We start from the raw sequence: 26,042 nt of genomic DNA, 5'->3' as shown, positions 1-26,042 counted from the left end.
CTTACATTCCGAGGTTAGCCGAGAATGTAGGCGGCGGCGAGAATGTTTCGAGATGCAGAGCGTGTCTTGCGAAATATCGTGTCCTCCCCGTGTGACATGCAGCCCTCAGGCGGCAGCCTCGCTGGGCCATCGCAGTTTCCTGAGGCTGCGTCGGAGGAGCGCGAGGCGCCAGCGAAGGAGACTGCCGATGGGCTGGCCGTCGGCGCGACGCGCACCGAGGCGCCGAGGGCATCCGCAGACGAGGCGGCAAAGACCGAGGAGGAGAGGGAGCGCCAGCTTTTCGCGCAGCTCGGAGAGGAGAGGATACAGCTCGCCATCACGGCGAAAAGGCTGTGCCAGGGGGTGCTCGCGCTTGTGCCTCACCTCGCTACGGTGATGTCGCCGGACGAGGTGCTCTCCGACCCCGAGCGTGCGATGGCTTTGATCCACGAAACGTCTGCTTCAGAGGCGCATGCGGCGGACGCGTCTGACCTCGAGCCCTGCCTCCCGGAGATCTCCGTTGATCTCGAGCGGGACGCCGGCCAACCAGAAGATGAGCCTCCATCCGTGCCCCCATCGCCGCCGCTCTTCAGCACGGTCACGTCTGAGCCTGGTGCACGGGCCTCCGTGCGCGCTGCTGTCTGGCGACGGCCCCTGTTCCTCTGCAGCCTCCTTGGCGCCGTACTCGCGGTCGCTACGTCTGACCTGTCCTCGGTGCCAGCCTTCCGGTGGGGGGCGGCGAGTGCAGCCGCCGGCTTGCTCACTCTCCACATGCTCGGCACACGCGACAGCACCCGCCTGACTTGCGTGCTGCTCGTCGCGGCCGCGTTTGCCCTTTTGCGCGACGCCATCACCCTCGCGCCCGCGGTATTGTCCGCCCAGCTCGACGACGCGCGGGAGGGTGCCGCTGCAGTCGTTCTTCTGGCCGCGTGTTTGGGTGCTTGGCTCGGGACACGGCCGGCGGCGGATCTCCCGCTCCGCCTCAAGCTCCTGACCTTCAGCCTCGTGGAGGCGTCGGTCGTGTGCGACAACTACCTCCGGCATACGCGGACCGGCGACAGGGCGAACCTTCTCTTTCCCAAGGTTCACTGGCACGGCCCATTCGTTGCCAGCGTCCTCGTAGGAGTTGTGGCACGCCCTCGCCAACGACACACCTGACGCTGCCCGGCCCCCGTGGTCTGCACATGTCAACCTCGGCCGCGAGGCCGACGACAGTCTGGCCGGGGCGTGCGTGCGTTTTGATGTTGGTCCATACCCCCCCAGTGTGAGTGAGTGAGCAGTGAGTATTATTGATACGAAACCATAACGACATAGATCTACACTCTCTACAGTCGACTTGCTCTGGGCCGGCGCGGGGCCCCCCGGAGGCACCGTGCGCCGTGCCGCAGTGCGGAAACGGGGGGCTCCGGCGCTCAGAGTCGCTCAGAGCACCAACTTCCCGATCTAACCCGGTCTAACAGAGGGCAGATTTGGAGAGATCTCGAGGAGTACATACAGATAGACCCTCCAACCACCAGAAAACTCCGACCTGATCGGTCGTACTGACCGCCGACAGATAACTCCAGACAGCAGACGAGGCCGACGACGTCTGCACGCGGCCGGCCGGGCGAGAGGCTTGACACGATCCGACCCTGCGACCCTGACGCTGCTGCTCTAGCTATCAGCCATGCACTGCTGACTGCTGCCACAATGTGCGACCTGTGCTGGCCCACTTGGCGGCCTTCCCGGTCAGTGGTGAGGCGCAGTTCAGAGCTGTCGATGGCGCGATGCCGCACTGGTCCCACATTGGTGACACGAGACCACCAAGTTTGCCGGTCCAAGAGAGAGGCACCGGCGCTGTCCTGAGAAGGTGCGTGGTCCTTCTTGACTGCCCATGCGCGCGAGGCTGTGTAGGCATAGCCTCGAGAGTGCCAGCAGCCAATCCGAGGTGACGCGCATTGCGCCAGAAGCGTGCACGCAGCTGGAAGGACACCTTCCTACTGGCCGTACGATCAGGTCGTCACTGAATGCTTGATACTAAGGCCGCGAGCTATGCAGGTGATCAATTGTGCATCATGGCACGGTCAGCTGCGCCGACAGGCTGTCGCAAGGCGTGATAGCATGGCCGCAAGTACGCCGAATTCCCATGAAAACAAGTAAAAAATCGCGAAAAAGAAAAATCAAAAAATCGGCGCCTGCGGCGGGCCATGGGACCCCATCTCCCCCCCGCATGGACACCCTCTGGGGCCCCCGCGCCGGCCCAGAGTCGACTTGAGAACTCGACTCGCCATGCGACTCGCCATATCGGTTGCTTCCATCCTCCGTGAACACGGCGGAGCTCGCGTCCACACCACACCTGACTCCCGCGTGGACACGACCATCGCTGGGGACACTACACTAGGTCACGCATGGCATCAGACGTTTTATCTCTGGGCGTGGGCCCCGAGAGGCATCTGGATCTGCCATCTCTATAGCAGCGTCGTTACGCATGCGCCCCTACCCTCCATGGGCGCAAGCGCCTCACCCTCACGTCACACACACACACACACACACACACACACACACACACACACACACACACACACACACACACACACACACACACACACACACACACACACACACACACACACACACAAATACCCACCCTTTTCGTACCTTCCTTTTTCGACCAGCCGACGCTGGCCCAGCCGGGTCTGGGACCCCGCAAAACTTGGAACCCTGGGCCCGGGCTCCTAGCCGGATACGGGATAGGGGCCTGTCCACACTGGCTGGCCCCTCCCAGATATGTACGTAGTTGTTGTTTTTGGCCCATAGATAGGGCCCTGCAAAGCGACTCTATCGTTCGCTTTTCATGCCCGTGCTCCTAGCCGGGTAGGGGGTCTGTCCACACTGGCTGGCCTTCTGGTATTTGTTTTTTTGGGGATCTTGTTTCACTTCGGCGGGAGGTTTGGGAGAGAGAGAGAGAGAGAGAGAGAGAGAGAGAGAGAGAGAGAGAGAGAGAGAGAGAGAGAGTTGTTTTGAGGTTTGGCGGCGGCAGTCCCTCTATCGGCTAGGAGCCGAAACCCTGCGTGGTGTGATGTGCATTGTTGGCCTCACCTGCCTCGCCGTCGCCGAGGGCTGGCGCTCCGCAGTTCCTCGCCCACCGATGCCTCGCGTCCCGCCACCGACGGCCAACTTCTTTGCTCGACTTTTGCCGCCTCCGCCGCCAAACCCAGCTGACGTGTATCAGCCGGTGTTGAGCGTCTCGGGCGGCCTGCCTTCGTCCTACCAAGACCTTTACGACACGGCGGTTCGGGGAGTGCTGCAGAGCCTGGAGACGGAGAAGGCAGTGGAGGCGACGACCTTCGGAGCGCGTGGCATCAGCGCCTCTGTCTTGGCGGCGGCCTGAAAGCCTGCCTCCTCTCCCGTTAGGTGGACTTCCCGCCCATCGCCAGCATCAACGCGCGCAGCGACGGCTCTGCGGCGTCGGAACAGAAGGTGCACGAGGCGAACGCGCGGTTTGCGCTGCAGCTCTGCGGACGCCTGGCCGACAGCAGCGTGTGTGACGGCGAGCCGGTGCTGGTCGGTTGCAGCTCAGGCGCGCGCGCGGCACTCGGCGGCGATGCCCTATCGCTGCGCGACGCCAAGCAGGCGCATGGCGCGGGTCAAGAATTGGACATGATTCTGCGCTGGTGAGACAGAGACACGCCTTTTGGGTGACGCGCGGGCTTGCGTGCGCAGGCGCTCAAGATTTGCGCGGGCGACAAGGTCGTGGTGGTGGTGTCGCCCGTCTTGGACGAGGAGTGGGACGCGGCGAGCCGCGCCGGTGACAGCCGCGGGTTGCTGGCAGCGCTATGACTGCCGACGCGACTGCGGTAGGCGACGGCGCTGGTCGAGCCGCCCGCTTCGGCCGCCGGCCTGGTCGTCGTGAACGGGCAGCTGTCCAACGGGCTCTTGCCGCACGCGTACTTTTATCGGCCGATGTCGGCCTTCTCGGCGGTGACGGGCGGGGTGGCGCGGCTCTACCCAGGCTGAAGCGACGAGCCGCGAGCCGCCGCACTTTCGAGCACTCTGTCTGTGAGCTCTCTCGGTGCACCTCCCTCTCGCTCTAGGCCCATACGAGTGCTTCGATGCGAGCGGCGAGCGGGTGACTCTGAGAGAGGCGTCCATTGTGATGCGCGCTTCTTTCGTGTCCTCTGAGGTGCGCGGGATGTGCCGCCGTGCTAGGTGGAGCTGGAGGTGCCGCTGGCGAGGCAAGGCGCTCGCGCTTTGCCAGACACAAAGGGTGCGCAGATGGCACTGCAAGAGCGGTTTGGCGGAGCGCGGTAAGGAAGGAAAGTGTATACACAGGACTTATTCACAAAAAATAGAACGCCCGCCCTCTCGGGCGCGCACGGCGGATACACACGAACGAATACACGCACATATGGTTATGCACATCTCCCAAATTGCACCAATATATTACACACAACATGAGCAAGTGGCGCACTGTCCACCGGAAGCCACACAGGCCAAAGAGGGTCCGTGCTCTTGCGGAGCAGACCTCTCGCGCGACCTGGCCCGGCCGCGAGTTAACAGCACGCACACGCCAACGGAACACAATGGACAGGGGAGGTGGGAGGCGAGGCGTGGAGATAAGAGACTCGGCGCGTCAATAGAGAATAGACCGCGATGGACAGAATAGGCGGCATCAAGGGGGAGGGGAGGGGAGGGGGGAGGGGAGGAGAGCGGCCGCCGCCGCGGGCCGCGAGCCAGGCCCCGCCCGCCCGAACCAGAGTGGACTCCGACCCAGAGTGACGCCGCGTCAGAGCCCGACACCTTAGCAGAGCCGGAGCGGCTCAGGCGACAATCGGCGAGTCGAGGCAAAAGCCCTCGTTGACCTGGAGGCCTCCCTGCGCGGCGGTCCGCCCGGGCGACACCACCGGCTCGGCCGCGGCCGCGTCCATCGCCGCCTCCGCCATGCGGGCGAGCGATCTCCGCCCGAAGAGTGCGTGCTGGGGGCGGCTCTGCTCGTGGTCGGCAGGGAGGGGCACGGCGCGGCTCTCGTCGGTGTCATCGCCGTGGTCGAGGACGAGGGAGAGCTGCCTCCGCAGCGCGTTCGTGTTGAAGGACGCCTTCCGAGACACCGCCGACTGCAGCTCGACGCGGCCAGTCGAGCGGTTCACACGCAGGTCCGCCTCGCGCCCGACCTGGCCGCCGGCCTGCAGGTTCGACTCGCCGGTCGCCGCCGCCGTCGCGGCGCCGCCCCACGAGGCGGCGCCCGAGAAGGCGAGTCCGGGGGGGAGCGGAGAGCTTGGCACCCTGCCTCCTGCCCCCTCGTGCGCCGCCGCTGCGAGCGGGCTTCCGAGCCCGCTGCAGACGGCGCTGCACGAGCTGCCCGCCGGCTTCGCGCCAACTTCCTTGCCGGCTCCCTTTGCGGCGCTGTCCATGTACATGACTCGCTCCGTCAGGGAGAGGGAGCCCAAGTCGACGGCGGCGAGCGCGCTGTGCGGCGCGTAGACCGCGCGCGGCGTCGCCAGCGGCGTCGCCACCGCCGCCCGGTGCTCCGCCGCAAGCTCTGGCGAGCCGCGAAACGAGAGAGACGGCTCGGACGGCCAGCCGCTCCGCTCGGCAAAGGGGCGGAAGCGGCCTCCCTCGACCGGGCGGGCGGGCGGCGTGAGGGCGGTCGGCACCGGGGAGGAGGGGCCGAGCCGCCCGCGCGACAGCGGCGAGTCGGGCGCCGAGGCGGCGGCGGCGGCGGCGAGCGGCGGCGGCGAGAAGCGGCTATCAAAGGCGGGGAGGAACAAGGGCTTGGGCGCCTTGCGGATGGGCTGCCCTTCCGAGTCGACCTGGACCGTCATCGGCACGTACACCACTCCAGGCCTCGTCGTCGGGGTGGTCGGCGGTGACGAGGTTGGAGTCGTGGGCACCGAGGCCCGTGCCGGAGGAGAGGCGGGCGGCGGAGGCGTCGCCGCCGTGTCTCGTGCCACTGGGGAGGACGGTATGGGAGGACGCTCACGCAGCTCGTTCTGACCGTGCGCAAACTGGCACTTTTTGCCGTACGGGCACTTCCCGGCAGCCACAAAGTTCTTGCAGAGGACGGTCTTATAGCGAGGGTCCTTGCACCGGCGTCGCGAGCCGCCCTCGGGCTTGGCGGGCGAGGCGGCGGCGGAGGAGGAGGACTTGGCTGGCGAGGCGGCGGGAGCGGCGGCGGGGCAGGACTTGGCTGGTGAGGGGGTGGAGATCGGAGGTTGCAGCATTCGGTCGCAAGGAGCCGCCAAGGGCAAACCTGAGCCTCTCAGGCGGGTACACGAATTCGTTACGCGGCAGTTTCTTTTTTCAACGCCTTCGTTATTACTACGGTAAGAGGTGCTCTCTACTGCCGTGGCGCCCCTGTCGGTGCGAAGGCGCCCGGCGGCCGCGCGCTTGGTGCCCACGTCGACCGGCTGCTCTCACGGCGCCGAAGCGTACCGCTTCGGTCGTGTCTCGCGCGCTGCGAGGTGCCTTTTGGCATGTTGTGCCTTTTGGCATGCATGTGAGCGCTGGCTAGAGACGCCAGGAAGCTCGCCTTTCTTGCCTGCGGCCGCGGGCGTTCGGGCGGGCCCGCCAGGCTCGGCGAAGCTCGGAGCGGGTCTTCGATCGAGCTCGCTGCCGGCGACGAGCCAGCATGGCTCGTCGCTCGACGGCAGCCTGCCCAGTATCCTCTCGGCGTTCTGTACAGCCTCGCCAAGCTCTCTGGGAAGGTCCGCAGGGCCAGGGCGGCCGTATCGGGCGCGATGGCGCGCTCAGAGTGCCATGCCTAAAAAAGGGTCAACGAATAGCTGGCAGACGAACCGGCCCTCATTCACGTTGACAAAGTTGGACGTAGCCGCCGAGACGTAGCCGGAGTAGTGGACGCAAGGATGTCCCTCCCACGCCGTCTCGCCGTCCGTGCAGTGGCGGTGCTCCTCCACTTTGAAGACCGAGATCCCCCACGCCTGACTGCTCTGGTCGCCAGCGCCGCACGAGGACGTCGGCTCGAGCAGCGCGATGTTCTTGTGGTCCCACGCACTCGAGACCAGCGCGTCCGCCTCAGCCGCGTCGCCCTCGATGGTCTTCGCGAGGTGGTGAGGGAAATCGGTGAACTTGACCGCCGTCTGCGGGTAGTAGTTGAAGGCAATGTCGGCGATGAAGTGGGCCGCGGTGTCGCCCTCCGTCTCGCTCGCCCCGACGTCGCGCTCCTTGATCACGACGTTGAGGTTCGAGCAGAACCCAGAGGTGGCGATGAGCCAGGCGGGGTCGTCGACCACGTCGGGCACGGGAGGAGAGGGCTTGGGCGCGAAGGCGAGGCCGCGAGCGGCTGGGTTGATGTCGTCGACGGTTTCTGCCTGCGCACTCGTGTGGTGCGTGTAAGTTCAAGCCTGCATGTGAGTAAGTGCGGCTGGGCGGAGCGACGCACCGGCAGGGCAGACGTCGACAGAGCGACGAGCAGAAGCGAGGCAATCTTCAGCATCCAGTCCAAGATGTAGGAATAATTCCTACCCCGCGAGATGTACCCCGCGGCCAAAACGCCGTTTTTCAGAAGAACTCTTAAAATACAAGCCTCTCAACAGTATTCTACCTACCTACCTGTGTGTGTGTGTACTCACTCACACCTCTCACAGCACACTGGCACAACAAGGGTGGTGACGCTCTCGAGGCTCTCGAGGTGTCGAGTGGATGTCCTTTTTCCTTCCTTTCCCTATTACGGCTTTAACTTGGGGGCACGGGACGCGCGCGCGCAGAGGCGGACGAGGACGACGACGAGGACGAGAGCATCTTCGATGTGGGGTCTTGAAATGTTGCGGGTGTGGAGCCACACTCGTTGCGTGTCAGTGTGGGCAGGCGGCAGCGCTAGACGCACTCTCCAGTCACGCGCGCGCTTTTTTGCGTTAACCGGTGACCCACACTATCGGAATGCGCAATGACGGTTCGGTCTCTGTGAACGGGCACAAGCCGGCGGATCAAACCGCACGATCGCCATCGGCGCCAGCGCCTCCCCAACGCAGTCGTCGCCGGGTCGTACCGCTCCACCGAGCTGAGAGAGAGATTTTTGAAAACCAAGCCGAGCTGAGGCAGCTGTCGTCGTCGTTGTAGCCGCCCACCGCGTACAGCTTGCCGTCGAGCGCCGCAGCTGCGAGATGGATCCGAGCCGTCGCCATCGGCGCCACCGCCTCCCACGCGTTAGATTTTTAGCAATACCAAACAACTCTAACACTCACACGTCATTTGGGGCCTGGAGCCCTGTTCACGCGTGCGCGAGACGTGCAGACAGGGTTGCCAGGTGAGAGCGAATGGCGCGGTTCACGCCTCGCACAACAGAGAGAGAGATGCGCTCTGCATGGTGGGACATAAAAGAGAGCGAGTACTTGGGCGAGTAGGCTGTGCGGTCAACGCTGCCGCGCGCGACTTTGCGCGCGAGGCGGCGCAGCTTGAGAACGGCGGTGGGCGAGAAGCCGCCGCCGAACGTCTCGTGTGGAGCAGCAGGTTGAAGTTGTTGCGCTTGACAAAGATCGCGTCGTGGTAGAAACCGCGATGCGCCTTGACGTAGCCGTGGCCGGTCTTGTGGGAGAAGGGTTGGCCGGGCTGCCCGCGCGCCTTGCAGCCCATGTTTAGGCGGCGGGCCTTCTCTTCGGTGTTGCCGAAGGCGTTTGTTCACGCGTTCGTTCGTCACGGGATCGTTCGTACCGTTCGACCGAGCTGAAGCGGCCTTGCCGGCTCCGCCCACAGCACAAGGTTTCGAGCACCGACGCCTCGCAAGTTTCTTTTATCCTCGGAAGCCGCCGCCCGGACATCAAAATTCTTTTATCCTCCGACGGAAGGGCAGCTGGGCGGTGCAAGCAGCCCGGGCGACATCGAGTCAAGTACATGCTCTCCCTGACGCTCACCGCCGCCTACGCACTGCTGCTCTCGCCCCTGCCGCCGCGAGCGCACACTGCGGGCGGCCCGCGCTGCGTCTCGGAGCCGCCGGATACGATCGAGGAGCGCACTATCACGCCTAGCCCACCCGCACCGCCGCCGCTCCGCACTCCAGCGCCTCTGGCGGCAGACGCGCCGCCGCTTGCGCCGCCGCCGCAGACGCCGCCGCCGAGCTCCTTTCCGGTCGCACCGCAGCTCACTCTCTCAAAGTACGAGACGATGCAGGGGCGGCGCGTGCGCGCAGTCCTCGCCTACGCCCCCGCCTTTGCACCGCTGGCTGCAGAGGTGACTGCGGCGCTCGGGAACGCGCTGCCAGACGTCAAGGTGCAGCGGGTGGCGGCGGCGCCAGAGGACCCGCGCGTGCCCTCCATCTCTCTGCGAGTCGACGGCGTGCTCTGCACCTCCTCGACCGAGCCGGGCCGACTCTACCTGCCGCTCAGCCGGATCGGCGTCGTGGTCGAGCGGGCGCGCCGCAAGCGCCGCCCGAAAGGGGACGCGTACACGTCGGCTGCGGGGCCGACGCGCGACCGGCGAGACAGCAAGCGGTTGGCGGAGGAGCTCGTCGGGCTGGAACTCTCCGAGACCTGGCACCCGGAGGAGCACCAGGAGCACCCGGTGGAGCAGCCCTCGCAGGAGGAGAGGCCGGTGGAGGCGGGGGAGCCTGTGTAGCAGCGACCAACTTGTTTCTTTTACGCAAGAAATCGACAGCTCGTCTCGCTTTTATGAGATAAGTGGACACATTCAGAGACAGAGTGGGCCTTCGAGGGCTGCTTTTCGCGACTTTTTCGGCGCTCACCGCGCGTCCGTCCCCATTCCGCATTCGACACTCGCCGCTCGCCGGCGGCGCGCGATCAATCACACATCAGCGACCACAGGCGGCATGCCGGTGATCAAACTTGACGACTGTTCGCTCGAGTACTTTACGTGCGGTTCCAAGACCGCGGAGGACGGCTCCCCTGCTCCAGTGATCACCTGGGTGCACGGCGCTGGAGGGAATGCGTTTACGTTTTGGGCAAACACGCCAGGCTTTGTGACCTCCAGCGTGCCCTTCCACGCCCCGGGGCTCCCGGAGTCGTCGGCTCCTCTGAGCAAGAAGGCGTACTACTGCATCATGATCTCCATGCGGGGCTGGGGTGGCTCTCGCATACACGCTGAGGACCCCGTGCAGGATGCCGACTTGTAGAGTGGCGCACTCCTCGACAGCCCGTCACCTCCGTCGACCTGCCGGACAGGTCTTCAGTGCGGCGCACTTTGCGGCGGACCTGCTCGCCGTCCTGGACGCAGAGGGCGTGGAGGAGACGGCGCTGGTGTGCCACTCGTTTGGAGGTGGGACACTGATAGGTAGGGCCAGAGAGCACCGCTTTGCAGTCTGAGTCGTATATGCTTCTCTCGTGGTAGGCACTGTGGGCGTGCACACCGCCTTTACTGCCCCCGAGCGCGTCACGGCGCTCGTCATGGTTAGCACGACCTTTGGCCTCCTCTTCTCGGAGAGTGCTGAGGTGCCGACTCCCGCCTGTGTCGCCACCGCAACACGCCTCGACGCAAGCCGCTCAGCGACACATGGCACACCTCCCACCGCCGAAGAGCCGCGTGCACCCCCAGGACCGGCTGCAAAAGGACTTTCTCGAAGCTTGGAACTTTGGCGGGATGAAGCAGGATTTCGACTACAGCAAGCTGCTCGCGCAAGTGCAGGGGCGGCTTTCGGACGACGCGCTGCGCGCGCGGCCCTTTGTCGACATGGATGGGCGCTTGCAGGCAGGCTGCTACCTGTGGATGAAGAAGGCGCCAGAGGTGTGGAACCTGAGGACGCTGCTGCACCAGGCCAACGTGCAGGTCAAGGAGATGGGATGCATGGCGCCGCCTCCCCGCTCCGCGGAGGATCCCATGCTCAAGATTTACTACGATGAGTCCAAGACAGACGCCGAGCTCCGCGAAAAGTTCTTGGGCCCAATTACATTCATCTGTCCGGCGGATGACGCGGCGGTGCCATGGGAGTTTTGCGCGCTGATGGCGGAGCGGCTCGGTGGAAGCATCGATGTGATGGAGAGCAGCCTGGGCGACCACTCGGTAATGATGTTCTCCCCCGCCGAGTTCAACGCGAGCGTGCGCAACGCGCTTGAGAGGGCGTGATTTTACTTTAGTGACGTCAGTGTGCCCTAGGGATGGCTTCTCCATCTGTTGGTGATCTATAGCCAGTCGGAGTGACTCAGTCGAGAAAAAAGAAAAAACGAAATGACACCGACACAACACACAAGCACGTCGGCGCGTCTCTCGTGTGTACTTTGCCTTTTGCCACTCTCTAACACAGCACACACAGCGGTACAGCAACAACAAACAGCGCAACTCTCAAAGTGCTCTAGCCCGCCGCCGCCGCCGCGGCGAACGCTGCCTCGAATGCCGCTTGGAATAGCGGCGGACGGCTGATTTGGTGTAGAGGCACCGGCGATGGCGGCAGCGGCGCATTCATCCCCTGCCTTATGCTTTCACCCCACCCCGCTGTGGCCGCCGCCGCTGCCACCCCTCCCCGCTGCAGCGTTCCGGCCGGTAAACTCGTCCCATAAGCCGGTCCTCGAGGAGAGGTGTCGGAAAGTGCCATCGGCACGGTACGATGCCGCACGTGCGCGGCAGTCGGTGCTGCGCGGGGCAGGCGCGGCCGTGGAGGAGGAAGGTTCAGAGCTGTCACCTGTGGCACTGGCACGAGGGGGAAGGACGCGCCGCGCGCGATCGAGCTCATAGCCCAGTCCCGCGCCGTCCCTGCCTGTGCCTGGAGCGCCTCGGCCCTGCTGCTCAGCTCGGCAAGCTTTGCGTCCGTCCGTCGGCGGAGCAAACGGCTGCGAGAGGGGCAATCGAGCAGGGAGGATCAAGAGCTGGCCTAGCTAACGGCTCTCGGCTAGCTGCTGGCACACCTCGCATGCTCCAGCTCCTCCCTCTCCGCGGCGACGTAGGCGGCAACGCGTTCCTCCAAACGTGCGTGCCGCTCCTCGGCGAGCCTCCTCCGGCGAGCGCCGGCCGTGCCTGCCGCCCGCCGCATAAAGCCGCAGAACTGGCCACGCGAGATGAAGCCGAGCGCATCCTAGACACAGTGTCGAGGACGTGTCAGGTGCCTCTCCTCAGGGACCGCCCGGCCGGAGGCGGGGCCTGGTCAATGGCGCGCCACAGCGCATCCAGCTGCGGCCGCGGAAGCTCGGCCGGTGAGATGTGGAGCACGGCACGGAGGAGGCGAACAAACTGGCGATAAAAGAGCCGACCATCGGCGCCCGACTCGGTACTGCACCTAACTGGCGCCGCGTCTGCGTGGGGTAGGCGCAGCCCAGCGCAGAAGAGCACCTTCCAGTCGGCCGGGCCGGGAGCTGCGCCGCAGCTCTGCCTCAGCCTCTCATTGATGATGGATGACTGGTGCGCCACGGCCTCCGGATCCTCCGGTGCCACCTGCACTAACCGCAGCGCATCGCCCTTGCCACGGCGACGGTCGGCGGCGGCGCGGATCGAGGCGGCGTCGGCGGCTCTGAGGGAGTAGAGGACCTCGGTGTTTGCCCTGCGGAGCAGATCTCGGGGCAATGTAGCTCAAAGCACTCTACAGGCTACCCTGTTAGACGCCACCTCGCTCGCTCGCGCGCAACCTCCCTTCGAAGCGAGTTGAGCTCTCGCTGCCGCTCCAAGGTCTTGCGAGTGACGTCCCGAAGCTCGTCCTGGACGGTCAGCGAGAGCGACTCCGAGGCGTTGAGGGGCCCGTCGTCGGTGGTCGTGAGGAAGAAGCCCTGCATATAGACGCAGCGCTTGTTGTCGCGCCAGGTTTCTGTTTCATATCGTGCGACGAACGAATCGAGTGGACGCATCCGGGACGCAAATAAATATATTTTTGTCGCGGCCTCCACATGAGTTGGTGAATAGGAACTCAAGTTCAGGCCAGGGTGGATTCTTACTCGCGAAATGAAAAGGGTATGTTCGTAAGAGCTACATACACTGAAAAAAATCCAAGAGATGGGTGGGAGGGCGGGAGAATCCAAAAAAGCCGTTCAAAAAGCCACAAAAAGCCAGGGAGCCTCCCGTTACGCGATTGCTCGCGAAGCGCAGCATGATGCGTGGCCAGCGTGGGAGCAGGCCGGCGCCGACGCTGCCAGAACAAATACGAGACCTCGATTGGCCTAAGCACAATATTCTCGAATATCTCCGAGAATATAGATGGTCCCGCGCACTTTCGTATTCGAGAATATTCTCGAGAATATAGATGCCCCGGCGCGGCTTTTTCTCAAGAATCTACGAGATTTCTTCAGTCCTTGACCTTGGTTGACCTCGAGTGTCAAGATATTCTTGAATATTCTCGACGTTACATCGCGGCGTCTATAACGGTCTTGACTACAGCTTCTCGAAGCAGCTCTTTTGCCCCCTCAACAGTAGGTTTTGGGTCGATGCAGACGGAAATCTTTAAGTTTTGGACGTTCCTGAGCGGTTTGGGAGCACAAACCTCTACTTTAGAGCGATTTTTGGCGTCCGCTGACCTCTCGCGTGGGGAAAATATTCTCAATATTCGAGAATATTCTCGAGAATATAGATGGTCTGGCGAGAATATAAGCAAAAGAATATAGATAGTACTTGGCGAGAAAAGCGTGCTTAGGCTAAGACCTCGACCGACGGACGGCGGCCCTGCGGGCGAGCATCCGCGCTGCCGACGACGTGCTCGAGACTGGCCTTCCGAGCGACAAGATTCTCGCATGCTTTGAGGAGGCGCTCGGCAAACGGCTGTCAGAGATGGGCACGGATGCTGCAGCAGGGCGAGAGGCGAACGCCGAGAGTGCGGAGGCCGCACCGCGACTGGAGGCTGCAGCAGAGCAGCAGCGGGAACATTCCCTGCTTGCACCGACCGCGGGGCGCGGCGTTGAGCCGGTGCTGCCAGACCCGGTGCCTATGCTGCATACGAATTCCGGTGGAGGGCGCAGATCGTGCGAGCCAGATGCCGGCGCCGGTCAGCAGATCGGGTCGGCAGCTGCGAGCATTCTCGCGCGGCGCGGCGAGGCGGCGCGAGCGAAGGTGCTAGATAAGGTGCGTGATGCGGGGCGAGCAAATGGGGACCCGGCCGCCCCAGAGGAGGAGGATGGCGAGTACGACCCCGAGGAACGCTTGCCTGATTCGGATGAGGAGGCAGAGGAGTATGGGGTGCAGCGGGTGGTGCGCGGCCGCGTGCGGCTTCATGGCAAACAGCCTGCGTCCTCGGGCCTCGATGTTGATGAGCAGCGGCAGACCTCTCTGGCTGAGAGGCGGTTTGTACGGACGGTGGTAAAGCGCGGAGTGGGAGAGAGGGGTAGGACGGCGGGACTGGGAGAATAAAAACGTCGTCAAAAAGCCAGAAAAAGCCGGAGCCCCTCTCGTTACGCGATTGCTCGCCGACTCGCAGGATGCGTGTCCAGCGTGGGAGTAGGCCGATGCCGACGCTGTCAGCTAAGTCTAAAAGAAAATCAAGCCGGAGCTGTTGGCTCTCTTTGCCTTGTTACACGTCACGTACACGTCACGTTCTATAGGAGAATCGTGAGAGTGAGGATTGACTTGTGCCTCTCAATCACCTCAATCGCCCTTTGCTTCCTTGCTCGCCACTCTCCTCGCCCGCCCGCGCCGGATCGCCCCCCAGCCCAGCACATACACCGCCGCCAGCACCAGCACCAGGCCCGCGTTCGCGCCGCTCAGCGACACCACCGCCCCGCTCCGCACGTCGATCTTGTGCATTCCCCCAAACAGGCTCGGGGTTTTCTCGTTTTGGGACAACTTGCCCCTCCCACCCGGACTACGCGGCCTTCACCTGTTTCTCGCGGGGCGACAAGGACGACGCGACTGCCAGGTAGCCGAGAAAGCCCAGCGGAATCGAGTAGTCGAAAAATGCATGGCCTCCAAAGCGCACGAGGTAAGAGTCGCAGAGCAATGGCTCGGCCCACATCGCGATCATGCTGACGGACTGGAAGGCGCCGTACAGCGCGTAGAAGCGATCTTTCTTGCCACACAGCCTACAGGCAACATATTGGAGACGGGGTGAAAGGTCGAGAGATTTCGCGAGGTTTGAGCTGTCTGTGCTCCGTCGCTGGCGCGCCCGTGACACAACAGATCGAGATGGAGATTGCCAAAGATTAACGCCCCAGTGATGCCAAAAACCATGATGGTGGGGAGCATGGTGGGGATGACGAACGCGGCGACGATCGCCTGCGCGGCGCGTAGCAACGGCGGGAAGCTGGTGCGCTGCAAGAGGTTCCAGAAGAAGAAAACTGAGATCAAGAGCAGTGCGGCGGCAATGAGTAGCGGCGTCGCCGCTGTCACGAGCGGTTGCTCGCGCGATAGACCCCCGCGCTCATCTGCGATGAGGTAGATGAAGCCGTGTCCGAAACCATGGCTGAGCACCGACTCAGCGTGTCCACTCACCACGGCGAGCTCGGTTCGGCCGGTGGCCGACGACTTGCTAGCTGCGACGTAGAGGACCGCCGCGAGAACAATCTGTCCGTACAAGCTAAGGAGGTGAGAGTCAAACACGGTGCCCTTGTGCGCGATGCAGAAACCCTCGGCGTCCCAGTTCTGGCCAAATGCGGAGAGCGTCCACCAGCTTTTGAAGTGGCCGACTGAACCGATGCCGTGCGTCAAGGAGGCAGCGACAAGTGTCGCAAACAACACGTTGCCGACCGATGCGCTGGCATGGGCTGGCATCTCAGCCGGAGAAGGTTGGCAATCGCTTTGACCTTGTCCAGCGTCTCAAAAATCGTCGGCAAAAAACTTGGCCCGGCGAGTACCGTTCGACCTCGGGGGCACGAGGGTAGTAGCGACGGGTGCTTCGCAGTCGGGTGCTCTACCGACACACGTACGTCCTCGCCCCGCCGCGCGCTGTCGCGAGCACATCAAACCCGTCGCCAGCCCTCGAGCTAAGAGGGCGACAGGGGCGGCGCGACGGCGCCCAAGCCGCCGACAGGTGAATGTGGCAATGCGAGCCCTCCTCCCCAGCGGCGCGCCTGCGGCGTCCTCCATCTTTACCGTCTGCGGCCACTCCTCGGGCGGGTCGATGGCCTCTCAGCACGCTGTTGCCTTCTCGGACCGCGTCGCGGGCCTAGGGCACTTCCAGGCCGCTTCGTGGGGGTGCAGCCGCCTGATCAACAAGTCAACAGAGGACTACAACCAGCGTTGCGCCAACTCGACGGCCTCTCATGCAATGGCGGCCCTCGTCGCCTCTGCTTTTGAGCGCGGCGACATCTCGAGCCCCACCAACCTGCGGCAGATGCCGATCTTCTATTACGCCGGGGAGTGGGACACGATCGTCGAGCCAGCAACCGTCCGGGCGGCCGCCGGCTTCTACCAGCTGCTCTCAGAGCGCGTCGTGGGCCTAACAGTGGAAGGCGCCGAGCATGCATTCGTAACCGGTGCCAACTGCTCGGCGCGTGGCAGCGCACCACCTACCCGCCCTGCATCATTCATCACCCCGACGAGTCCGCCGTCCAACGGCCGGCCCTTGCCTTGCCTCAGGAGTGCAACGCCTGCTGGTATCTCGGGGCGCCCTACCTCAACGACTGCCGCTACGACATGGCGGGGCACAAGCTCGTCCGCTTTATTCTCTTTGCCCCTCCCCGATACTGCTTCGGAGCACACTCATAGGCCGGGCACATGCTCGCCCACCTCCTCGGCGCGCTCTCTCCGGCGGTACCCGCGCCCTCGAGGCGCCTGCACCGGCTCAAGCAGAGCCCCTACTTCCCGGCCAACGCATCCTGCGCCGACATGGGGATGGGCCCGCACGCCTTTCTCTACCTGCCGCGGGGCTGCAGGAGTGGTCGCGGGGTCTGCCGCCTCCACGTCGTGTACCACGGCTGCTCCTCGAGCGTGGTGGCGATCGGCTCGACGGCCCTCGTGCTGCACGCCGGCTTCAACCCGTGGGCAGAGGCCAACCTCGTTATGGTCCTGTACCCTCAATCCAGAGGCGGCCTCTGCTGGGATTGGACGGGAACCTACACGCCGCACAAGAACGAGCTGTACGACACGCGCCGGAGCGCACAGCTGCTCGTGGTGGTCCGCCCGAGCGGCGACTGCAGGGCCGGCAGCATCGTCTACTGACGCCGGCTGAAGCATTTTGAATAGGTCAACCGCATGGTAGACGCCGTGCAGGGCGATCGTGAGCTGCCCCTGGAGCCCTCCCGTAAGCCAGTCTCGCGTCCACTGAGATGCCCCGCGACACGTCCCGCAGGCAACTCGCTGCCGCTTGACCCGTGCCTCGAGCCCACGTGCGAGGCCGAGTATGGCGCGGGGAGCGAGGAGGCAGCGGCGGCGACAAGCAACAAAGACAAGGAGGAGGTGCTCGAAGAAGAAGAGCTTGGCCTTGTGTCGTTGAGAGAGAGGGGTTCCTTGGCGGACCGGATGTCGCGCCCTGCCCGCAGCGCTGCCTTGTCATAGCGTACAGCGGTCAGGATGGGCTCGGGCCACTTGCCCGTGCTCATGTATCCCCGCATGAAAGAAAGAAAGAAAACAGAAAGGGAGGACGGCAAGAATTTTTTTCCAGTCGTAAGAGGGAGCTGCATTGTAAAATTCTTTGTTAGTGCCAGTGGCAGTGCGCGCCAGTCCCGTGCCCCCAGTGAGCAGTGTAAAAGAAAGAAAGAAAAACAGACAACACAAACGAGGGATGGGAGGAGGACGGGGTCCCCACTGCACGAGTTCGGCTTAAAATTCTTTTTCTCTGCCAGTGCACGCCAGTCCCGTGCCAGTGTGTCGTGCGAAAGGTATAAAACAGTAGGGGAGGGGCTCCCAGGGCTTCGAGTTTTTCAGTTATCGTGCGCTGCTCACTCACTATACACTGAGTGGGGAGAGAGAGTACACCACACACACAAACACTACGCCCCAACACGCGGCTAGCCAGGCCTGCCTGCTACACGATGGCGACGTTCTCAGGGTTCTGTCTGCGTGCTTTTGCTGCCTCCCGCTTGGAGTCGGCAGTAAAGCAAGTGGGTGGAAGCGGGGGCGACAGGGACGGCGGCGGCGGCGGCAGGGGGCTGGGGGGTCGGCGATGCCGAGGTGTGTGCCCATGTTTGTGCGTGGGGGGCGTTGCACGCCGCGGATCAGGCCGGGCGGCGGGGAGGAATCGGACGGCGACGGCGGCGGCAGGGACAGGGGCAGTGGCGGTGACCCAGGGATGGTGGCGACCGCCGCGAGCGGGATGCAGCCGGCGAGGCGAGGTGACAGGTGGGCGCGACCGTTGCGCGCTGCTCGAGTGCGCACGACAAAGCAGCTCTGATGCAGCCATGGTGACCTGCGTGCGCGGGGACGGCAAGGGTCGCGGCAGCCCGTGCTCACCGGGGGCTCAGTCTTGATGGGGAGTGGGGGGAGAGAGAGAGAGCAGCCAGGCCCGCGTACCGGCAATGCGAGACGACATTGACAGTTGGAGCCGCCCGCGGCTTGCAGAGCGTTTGAAAGTTGTCGGGCTACGTGCGCATGTCGCGGGCGACGCTCGTCCGACGTTCGGCCTAATTCTTTCGCTGTGAGAGAGCCTGTGTTGTTTAAATTCTTTCTTCGAGTGTACATGCCGGCTATCGGTCGGACGCTGCGTCGGCCGCTGCCACTCGGCTGCCGCGCTGCCTGCAAATCGCTCCCGCTACTGCAGCGACGGCATAGTTCGGGCGCAGCCGCAGCACGCGTGGGCTTTCGTGGCGCAATCGCCGCCGGCTCCGCAGTCGCTGCCGCCATCGCTGGAGGAGGCTTCGTGTCTCGCTTTGCCATCTGGTCTCCCACGGACGTCACTGCAGGCGTGTTGCGACATTTGCTCCTGGTTGCTGCTAGAGAGGCTGTGGGTGGCACGTCGTCAACTCCACCACTGATAGGCACCGACGGCTCGCGGGCATCGCTCGACGTCTCCCGGCAGGCGAAGGAGGTGGTGCAGGTGACGTACACGGAGGTGGACGGGAGCAGGCGAGTCGCCAGCCTCGACCGCGAGCTCTTCGACGAGGTTGCGTGCAGGCAGGTCGCCGCCCTCAACGAGGCGCGCGGCGGGCTGAAGGAGCGCGCCGCCAAGGCGTGCTGTTTGCCAAAGTCCGACTCGGTGACAGTCCGGGACGCGTCCATGTCGAGGACGAGATAGGCGCTGGCGCTCGAGGTTGACGCGGTGCTGAGCGACCTGCATGGCGCGGATCGTGTGCGCAAGTTTGCAGACTGGTACTACGGGTGCGGCAGCCCAGACAATGTCATCCCTCTGCTTTCTTCTAGCGCCCGAGAAGACGCGTCCTCGGCCGTCCTCCATCGTACTCACACCCGTCAACCTCCGACCTCGGCACTGCTCCTCATGTCCGGTCGCACTTGCTTCTTGGGCCTCATCGCCTGTACTCACACCAAAGGTACAGCACGGCGTATGAGTTGCTCCGCGTCGGCATCGTCGCCGCTGCCGCCTCCCTCCCCTCCTCGCTCAGCGCGCGCGAGGTGAGGGGTAGGGGTAGGGGTAGGGGTAGGGTGAGGGCTATGCCTTCCTCCCGAGACCCGTCTCGGAACCTTCCTCTCAGGCGGCGGGCGAGGCGGTAGCGCAGGCCGTCCTCGACAAGTACCTCGCGCTTCCTCGAACCTTCTCGGACCCTTCTCGGACCCTTCCCGCAGGCCGTCCTCGACAAGTACCTCGCGCTCGTCCTGCGGCCGGCGGTGCTCGAGCCGGCGCTGCGGCGCGGCTTTGAGCGAGCCGGCCAGGCGTGCCGCGCCCGGATGCCCGCACGCACAACGCCGCACCCACAGCCCTGCCACCCACGGAGAGGGGGCCGCAGCGGCCACAGAGGGGGGCATGCGCCGTGGCAGAGCCTCCACCTTGCCGCGTCTCCCGCGCGAGGGTGGCCGGAGTCACGGCCCTGCGCTCTCCCGGCCAGGCGGCGCGCTCCGACTTTGTGGCGACGGTCGAGGCGACGCACGCAGCGGCGCTGCATTCATGAGTGGCGAGGAGCCACTTCGGTGTGCGGACCATACCGCACCCTGCCCTCGCCCTGCCCGCCTAGGCGCTGCCGCTCCTGCGCGAGCAGACGTCCCACCTCGACACTGGCGGCGGAGAGGGGAGGGCGGCGCTCGCCGTCGACTGGCGCTTTGCGCGCGCGGCGGCGAGCCAGCTCTCCGGTGCGCACGACAGATCTGCGGCGGGGCTCGCTGCGCCTAGATGCAGCTCTCCGCCTCGAAACTGGACTCGAGGCTCGGCTGCGGGAAGCCGCCGCCGCACCCTCACTCCCACCGCTTCATGCACTAGGCTCACTTCGGCGGCTGCCCTCGCGGCGGGCGCAGTCGCGAGCAAGGCTGCGGGCACCGCGCTCCGAGGAGGCTGTTGGAGACTGCCCGAGATCACACCCGAGATGACCCGAGATTGGCCGAGACAGGCGCCGCCGCCGGGGCGGCCGCGGGAGCAGCGGGCAAGGCTGCGGCAGGGGCGACCGCGAAGGCCGCCGGGGGCGCCGTCGCGAGCTCCTCCCTCGCCGGCAAGCTCGCCGCGCCCTTTGTGACCAAGGCAGCCACCGCGGCGGGGGCGGCGGCGGCGGGCGCCGCGTCGGGCGCCGCGGCGGGTCCGGTTGGCGTTGCGGTTGGTGCGGGCGTGGGGACCGGCGTCCTAGATGCTGGATGCACTCCGACGAGCAGGCACGGTTGTCCTCCCTCGTACGAATGGGCTCTCTGATGCGCCCCCAACGCAGGATCGGCGTCGACTTTGCGCTCGCCAAGGGCGTCGAGCTCGCGAGGAGGCGCGACTTCGAGGCGGACACGGCGGCCGCGCTCGGCACGGCGCACGCCGAGTGGCGCGAGCTGATGGGGGCGGAGCTCGCGAGGTGATTCGCCGAGATCGACCGAGATTGACCGAGAGTGGAGGTGGTCGGGGCGGAGGTCGTGAGAGCAGCGTGCGCCCCGAGAGGGGGCTGGTGAGCTGGCGGGGAGGAGGGGAGAGGAGGCCACGTGCAGTCACCCACGCGCCGCCTTGCTTGTGTGCGCTGCAGGTACGTTGATGTGCTCGTGGACGATGCCGTGCAGCTGACTGCGAACGCGCAGACCAGTCCTCGTGAGTGACGTGTGAGGAAGGGCGGGCTTGTGAGCGGGGTGTGGCGGTGAGTGAGGCGTGAGGCGTGCGTGATGACGAGATGCGATGATGCTCGGGATGTCGGGAATATCGGTGTGAGCAAAAAAATCGGAAAGAAAGAATATAAAGCCCCTCTCACGGCGCAGACTCTCTGGCATGAAGAGAAGATCAAGAAAGCACTCCGGCCGTTCTCAATCGAAAAGTGAAATCGGCGCGCAGACTAGGTAGCAGACATGTGAGGTTTTTCGACGCATGCCGGCACAGAGACGTGAGAGGTACGTCGCAGAGTGGTCAGAGAGAGGAGGACGCGGGCGTCTAGTACGCGCTACGTCCCCGGCCGCTAGCACTCCTCCTCGCACAGCGCCTCGACGGACGCGTCCGCAGCGGCGAGCAGCTCGCGCGCGGTCGCCTCCACCACCTCGTCGGCGAGCTCCGAGGCGATGCGCTCGAGGAGGGCCTGTCGGGGGCGGTGCGAGCGGGAGATTGGACCCCCAAAGTCTGCAGCGGGTGATCTGAGCAGGCCTCGGGTGGATCCCGGCGCACCCACGGCTGCGAGCCGTCGCCGCGGCCGGAGGTGGCGTCGAAAGCGGCGCGGTCGCGCCAGATCGCCGCCTCGATGGCGGGCGGCAGCTGCACGCCGCGCGTGGGCCTGCAGGCGGAGGGGCGAGAGGGGATGGGGCGAGAGAGGAGGGGGGCCGTCAGCCTTCGGCGGGTGGGCGGTGGCGGGTGGGGTGGGGGATGGCGGCTCGCGTCTCGCGGCGCGCCTGCTGCTCCTCCACCGGTGTACAGCCGCCGCCGGGGCGGCGGCCCCTAGGCCGCCGCCGCCGTGGGCGCGAACCGGAAGCGGAGCTGCGGCGGGGAAGGCGGCGGAAGCAGAAGTGGAGGAGGCGGCGGCGGCGGCGGCGGCGCGCGATGCGGCCGGCAGCGCGGAGGCGCAAGAGGCGCCGCCGCTGAAGGTGTCCGCCAGCGCCGAGCCGCCCATGCCAAGGACCCACTTGTCGTACAGTGCGGCGTGCTCGCCTGGCAGCGTGGGAGGCGAGGGTGGGGGGTGGGTGGGCGGGGGGGTGGTCAAGCCGGGGTGCAGGCGAAGCGCGGCCGAGCTGCTCCTCTCTCGCTGGCCAAGCGGGGTGGCCGCTCGCCTGAGATCTCGTCGAGCACAGACAGCGCCGCGCGCACCTCGCTCTTCTCGCGGCCGCTGAGGGGGCGGCGGGCGGCGCGGACGGCGGCGCGCGACTCGAGCCCGGACGCGGGCGACTCGGGCGCGGCCACGGGCGCGGACGCGGGCATCGCCTCCCGCCCGCTCCGCTCCGCGCGCCGGCCGTCGAATGGCCTGCCGCCGCCTTGGCGCGTGCCGCCGCCGGCAGCCCCGCCGACGCGGGACGCCTAGAAGCGGAAAGGTCGCGGAAGGGTCGCGGAAGGGTCGCGGAAGGGTCTCGCGGAATGGTCCACAGCCCCACCGCCGCGGGAGACGACGCCTCCGGGAAGCTCGCCCCTTCGCGCCGGGCGGCGGCCGAAGCGGGAGAGGGCATCGGGTACACGCCGCCAGCAGCGGAGCGCGTGCCTCCCCTCGCGCCTCGCCGGAGCTGCGCCTGGGAGCGGGAAGAGCGGAGAGCGGAGCAGCAGCTGCCCACGCCGCCGCCGCCGCCGCCGCCGCCGCCGCCGCCGCCGCCCATCACTGCCGCTGCCGCCGCGTCGTCCCCCTCCTCGTCCTCCTCTTCCCCTCTCCGGCGCCCGTCGCCCGTCGCCAGCCGGCCTGCGAGCGTCGCCGCCAGCGAGCGAACCTGCTCCCAATGGCTGTGTGGGGACGCGCTCTGCACGACCCCCTCCCGTGAAGCAGCGGGCAAACCTCCTCCCGCACCGCCGCAAGGTCGGAGGTGATCTGCCGCACCTCCGCAGACACCCACCCCGCCGCAGCCTCGCCCGCCGCCGCCGACACCGCGCCCGCAGCCTCGCCCCCCCGTGGTTGTGGCGGGGACACCAGCCCCACACCAGCCGCACCCGCCTGCGCCTCTCCGCCCTCCCCCCGGGGCGCGCCTTGACCTTCGGGCGGAACCTCCGTACCGCCACGCGCCGCGCCCTCCCCACGGAGCGTCTCGTCGCACCTACGGCGACCCAAGCCGCGCCCGTCTCGTGCCACCAGAGCCCCGGGACGCTCCTCTGAAAGAGGGCCGGCTCCACCCGCCGCCGCCGCCAGCAAACAGGGACGCGTCTGACTCGGCAAACACGCGCCGCTCGGCAGCCGGCCGCGCGAGCGCCGCGTCGCCGATCCGCCTGCGGGCGCGTCGTGGGCGTGTCGGCCGACGTGTTCCGCGGGCGTGTCCCGCGGGCGTGTCGGAGGGCGTGTCGGCGGGCGAGTGTCACGGACGTGTCATGGACGTGTCATGGACGTGTCATGGACGTGTCATGGACGTGTCCTCGGGCGTGTCGGCGGGCAGAGGGGAGGCAGCGGTGTCGACCGGCGTGCGGATGTCCGATAGGGGAAGGGCGGGGACCGCGGTGGGGGAAGGGCGGCGATGGGGAGAGGTCTCGGAAGGGTGTCTAGGACGTGTCCAGGACGTGTCTCGGAAGTGTCGCTGCGCCTGGCCTCCGCAGGGTCGACCAAACCCGCAAAGTCGCCCTCGCCCGCCTCAGCAGCGACCCATCCGCCCGCCTCGCCCACCGCAGCGACCGCGCAAGCCGCAGCCGCCGCCGCCGCCGCCGCCGCTGCCGCACCACCACCACCACCACCACCACCACCACCACCACCACCACCACCACCCGCAGCAGCCGGGACAGCTGCCGCGGACGACGAGGCTGCCGGCGGCGGCGAGCGAGATGGGCGAAACGGCGGCGCGTGCGGCGGCGCGGGCGGCGGCGGCGGCGGCGGCGGCTGCGGGTGTTGCTGCTGTTGTTGCTGCTGCTGCGGCGGCTGTGGCGGTTGCTGCTGCTGCTGCGGTTGTTGCAGCAGCAGCTGCTGCTGCTGGGTCCGCGTTGGCCGAGCCGGCGGCGCGTCCCTGCGCCTCGCGTCCCGATGCGAAACTCTGGTCTTGGAGGCGGTTGGCGCCTACGAGAACGGCGTTCCGAGCGGGCTCCGAGAGGGCTGCGAGGAGAGCGATGTCTGGCTCTGCTCTGTGCGGGCGAGCGCCGGAGGGAGGGAGAGACTACCCGGCGAAGCGGCGGCGGCGGCGGGAGCGGCGGCGGCGCTCTTCGGCGGCGCGCCCTTGCCTCGCGCCTACCGACGAGAGATCCGAGGGGGGGGGGGGGGGGGGTCCCCAAAAAGCTGCGTCCCAGGCTCCGAGGTGCAGCCTTGCTTCGCGCCTGCGCGTACCCCAGGTAGGCGGTGCGGCGCGCCTACCCTCGTGCGGTCTGGTGTGATCTGGGGCGGTCTGGTGTGATCTGGCGTGACATAGTATGGTCTGGTGTGATCCGGTGTGATCTGTGTGATTTCGCACGCGAAGCACGCGATGGGGCGCGCCTCTTCGAAGCCGGCCTTGGCGTCTTGGTAGCCGGCGGCGACGGCAACGCGTCGCTTCGCCTCGTCGTAGCCCGGCCACGCCTGGTCTCGGGTCAAATCTCGGTCAAATCTCGGTCACATCTCGGCCGAATCTCGGCCAATCTCGCCGCAGCCGGGCCACGCCTGCGCGTGCCCCACAAACACATCGCGCGACAGCGCCCGCACCTCCGCCTCGAGCGACTGCCTCGCCGTGACGTCCTGAGGCTTTGCCGCCGCCGCCTCCGCCTCCAGCCTGCAGTGCCAAACATGCGAGGCTACCGCGTGCGCCGCCATCACACCCCTGCGTCTCGCGCGGACGCGGAGAGCTGCGGGGCGCGGCTGTGCGCGTGTCGTCCCGGCCGCCCGGCGCGATGCAGGAACAAGCCCCCCTTTGCGACTCCGCATTCTACGCCCCCCGCGCCTCACTAGCCGCCGCAGCTGCGCCTTTGTCGACGGACCGAGCCGTGGCTCTCCCTCCGCCGCTCCGCCGCCGCCCGCCGGGCGCAGCCACGCGCGGACGCGCCCAAGCTGCTCCTCCAGCGCCGAGAGCGGCAGCGTCGCCGCGCTCGCCCGCCGCTCCAGCCTCCTCTCCTCCTCGCGCAGCGCAGTCAACCGGAGGGACGGGTCAAACAAGCCGCCGCCGCCGCGAACGTCGCCGCCGCCGCCGCCGCCGCCGCCGCCGTCGTCCCACGCCTTCCTCCTCCGCCGCCCGCTGCGCCCGCCGCCACCCGCCGCCGCCTCCTCCCCCTCCCGCACCCCCTCCCGGAAGGCCGCCGCAGCCTCAGCCGGCGTCGGCGGAGCGGAGCCATGGCGCGGGCGCACCGCGGTGGAGCTTCCCCTGTGACGCGCGGCAGAAGCGCGAGTCGCCGCTTCGGGGCCACCGACGGCGAAGGCTTGCGCACCAGCCGCCGCCGCCTCCGAGGCGGCCGGCCTGAGCGGTGCGGGCGGCGGCGGCGGCGGTGCCGCTGCGGGAGGCGGCTGCGCGGGCCCGGCGCCGGAAAAGACGAGCGGCCGAACGGGCACGCGAGCGTCCCTGACGGGCGCCTCCGCCGCCGTTGCCGACAGCTTGAGGTGCGTCGTCGGGAGAAGTAGGCTGAAGGGTTCGTGGCGGTCGGCGCTGCCGGAGGCGTGGCTGGCAGGCGCGGCTGGAGCTGCGGCTCGGCGCTGTGCCTCCCACCAGCCGTCGAAGCCCGCGATGGAGCCGAGGAGGTCCTGCCGGATCGCCATTTTGTGTTTGGCCGCCTGCGACGGTTTGGCGGGCGGGAAGAAAACCCCCCCGAATGAACAGAAAGAAAGAAAGAAAGAAAAGAGACAGCCCACGGGAGGGATGGGAGGACGGCACGCCGCCACCACGCGTGTCCGCGAGAATTTTGCAGTGAGTGTCGCCCTAGGTGTCGCCCTTCGAGCCGCATCCCGTCGGCACCGTCCTAAAGTGCGCCCTGCCAGCCTCCTCATGCGACCTAATGGTATTTCTTTTGCGCTTTCTATGAGGGCCTTTACCTCCACGATAAAAAAACAGCCATGGCAACAAGTAAAATGCTCGACAAAGCGCGCGATTGTCCCCCTCAGGTTGATATCGTAAAGGTGCCATTCCATCGTGTGCACGCTTCTGGCGCAATGCGCGTCACCTCGGATTGGCTGCTGGCACTCTCGAGCCTATGCCTACACAGCCTCGCGCGCATGGGC

The 26,042-nt window shown here is 66.3% G+C and overlaps 9 protein-coding genes across 9 annotated transcripts; 6 read left to right on the top strand and 3 right to left on the bottom strand.

The window, feature by feature from the left end:
• Positions 1-42: 42 nt before the first annotated feature.
• On the top strand, positions 43-1,137 carry EMIHUDRAFT_208723 (hypothetical protein; the record flags this gene model as incomplete). The annotated part of the gene is made up of 1 exon (XM_005772354.1): positions 43-1,137. One exon carries the CDS (start codon positions 43-45, stop codon positions 1,135-1,137), a length of 1,095 nt encoding a protein of 364 aa, XP_005772411.1.
• Positions 1,138-3,106: 1,969 nt separating this feature from the next.
• Positions 3,107-4,291, top strand: EMIHUDRAFT_451036 (hypothetical protein; the record flags this gene model as incomplete). The annotated part of the gene is made up of 6 exons (XM_005772353.1): positions 3,107-3,289; positions 3,373-3,591; positions 3,682-3,753; positions 3,820-3,970; positions 4,053-4,087; positions 4,168-4,291. The coding sequence occupies 6 exons, from the start codon at positions 3,107-3,109 to the stop codon at positions 4,267-4,269; spliced, it is 762 nt and encodes a 253-aa protein (XP_005772410.1). The 3' UTR covers positions 4,270-4,291.
• On the bottom strand, positions 4,270-6,219 carry EMIHUDRAFT_435949 (hypothetical protein). Its single transcript, XM_005772352.1, has one exon. It carries the CDS (start codon positions 6,177-6,179, stop codon positions 4,779-4,781), a length of 1,401 nt encoding a protein of 466 aa, XP_005772409.1. The 5' UTR covers positions 6,180-6,219; the 3' UTR covers positions 4,270-4,778.
• Positions 6,220-8,805: 2,586 nt separating this feature from the next.
• EMIHUDRAFT_102000 (hypothetical protein) lies at positions 8,806-10,986 on the top strand (the record flags this gene model as incomplete). The annotated part of the gene is made up of 4 exons (XM_005772351.1): positions 8,806-9,501; positions 10,089-10,182; positions 10,255-10,355; positions 10,459-10,986. 4 exons carry the CDS (start codon positions 8,806-8,808, stop codon positions 10,984-10,986), a joined length of 1,419 nt encoding a protein of 472 aa, XP_005772408.1.
• A 2,279-nt stretch (positions 10,987-13,265) lies between these two features.
• Positions 13,266-14,181, top strand: EMIHUDRAFT_208716 (hypothetical protein; the record flags this gene model as incomplete). Its single annotated transcript, XM_005772350.1, has 2 exons — positions 13,266-13,411; positions 13,512-14,181. 2 exons carry the CDS (start codon positions 13,266-13,268, stop codon positions 14,179-14,181), a joined length of 816 nt encoding a protein of 271 aa, XP_005772407.1.
• A 104-nt stretch (positions 14,182-14,285) lies between these two features.
• On the bottom strand, positions 14,286-15,577 carry EMIHUDRAFT_435945 (hypothetical protein). Its single transcript, XM_005772349.1, has 2 exons — positions 14,933-15,577; positions 14,286-14,849 (listed from the first exon to the last, which is right to left on the bottom strand). Exons 1-2 carry the CDS (start codon positions 15,535-15,537, stop codon positions 14,633-14,635), a joined length of 822 nt encoding a protein of 273 aa, XP_005772406.1. The 5' UTR covers positions 15,538-15,577; the 3' UTR covers positions 14,286-14,632.
• Positions 15,578-15,841: 264 nt separating this feature from the next.
• On the top strand, positions 15,842-16,788 carry EMIHUDRAFT_43444 (hypothetical protein; the record flags this gene model as incomplete). Its single annotated transcript, XM_005772348.1, has 3 exons — positions 15,842-16,234; positions 16,345-16,419; positions 16,474-16,788. Coding segments are annotated over 3 exons (783 nt in total), but the record flags the coding sequence as incomplete, so codon positions are not given.
• Positions 16,789-18,221: 1,433 nt separating this feature from the next.
• On the top strand, positions 18,222-20,643 carry EMIHUDRAFT_451033 (hypothetical protein; the record flags this gene model as incomplete). The annotated part of the gene is made up of 10 exons (XM_005772347.1): positions 18,222-18,288; positions 18,486-18,898; positions 18,938-19,020; positions 19,191-19,272; positions 19,353-19,390; positions 19,458-19,530; positions 19,704-19,751; positions 19,830-19,944; positions 20,247-20,317; positions 20,455-20,643. 10 exons carry the CDS (start codon positions 18,222-18,224, stop codon positions 20,641-20,643), a joined length of 1,179 nt encoding a protein of 392 aa, XP_005772404.1.
• A 1,114-nt stretch (positions 20,644-21,757) lies between these two features.
• On the bottom strand, positions 21,758-25,588 carry EMIHUDRAFT_451032 (hypothetical protein; the record flags this gene model as incomplete). Its single annotated transcript, XM_005772346.1, has 9 exons — positions 21,758-21,904; positions 22,024-22,267; positions 22,342-22,665; positions 22,731-22,986; positions 23,063-23,155; positions 23,464-23,572; positions 23,772-23,927; positions 24,009-24,043; positions 25,468-25,588. Coding segments are annotated over 7 exons (879 nt in total), but the record flags the coding sequence as incomplete, so codon positions are not given.
• Between the last annotated feature and the right edge of the window lie 454 nt (positions 25,589-26,042).

Source organism: Emiliania huxleyi (genome assembly GCF_000372725.1).
Source record: "Emiliania huxleyi CCMP1516 unplaced genomic scaffold EMIHUscaffold_36, whole genome shotgun sequence".
Taxonomy (NCBI): domain Eukaryota; phylum Haptophyta; order Isochrysidales; family Noelaerhabdaceae; genus Emiliania; species Emiliania huxleyi.
This window is presented reverse-complemented; position numbering and strand designations above follow the sequence as displayed.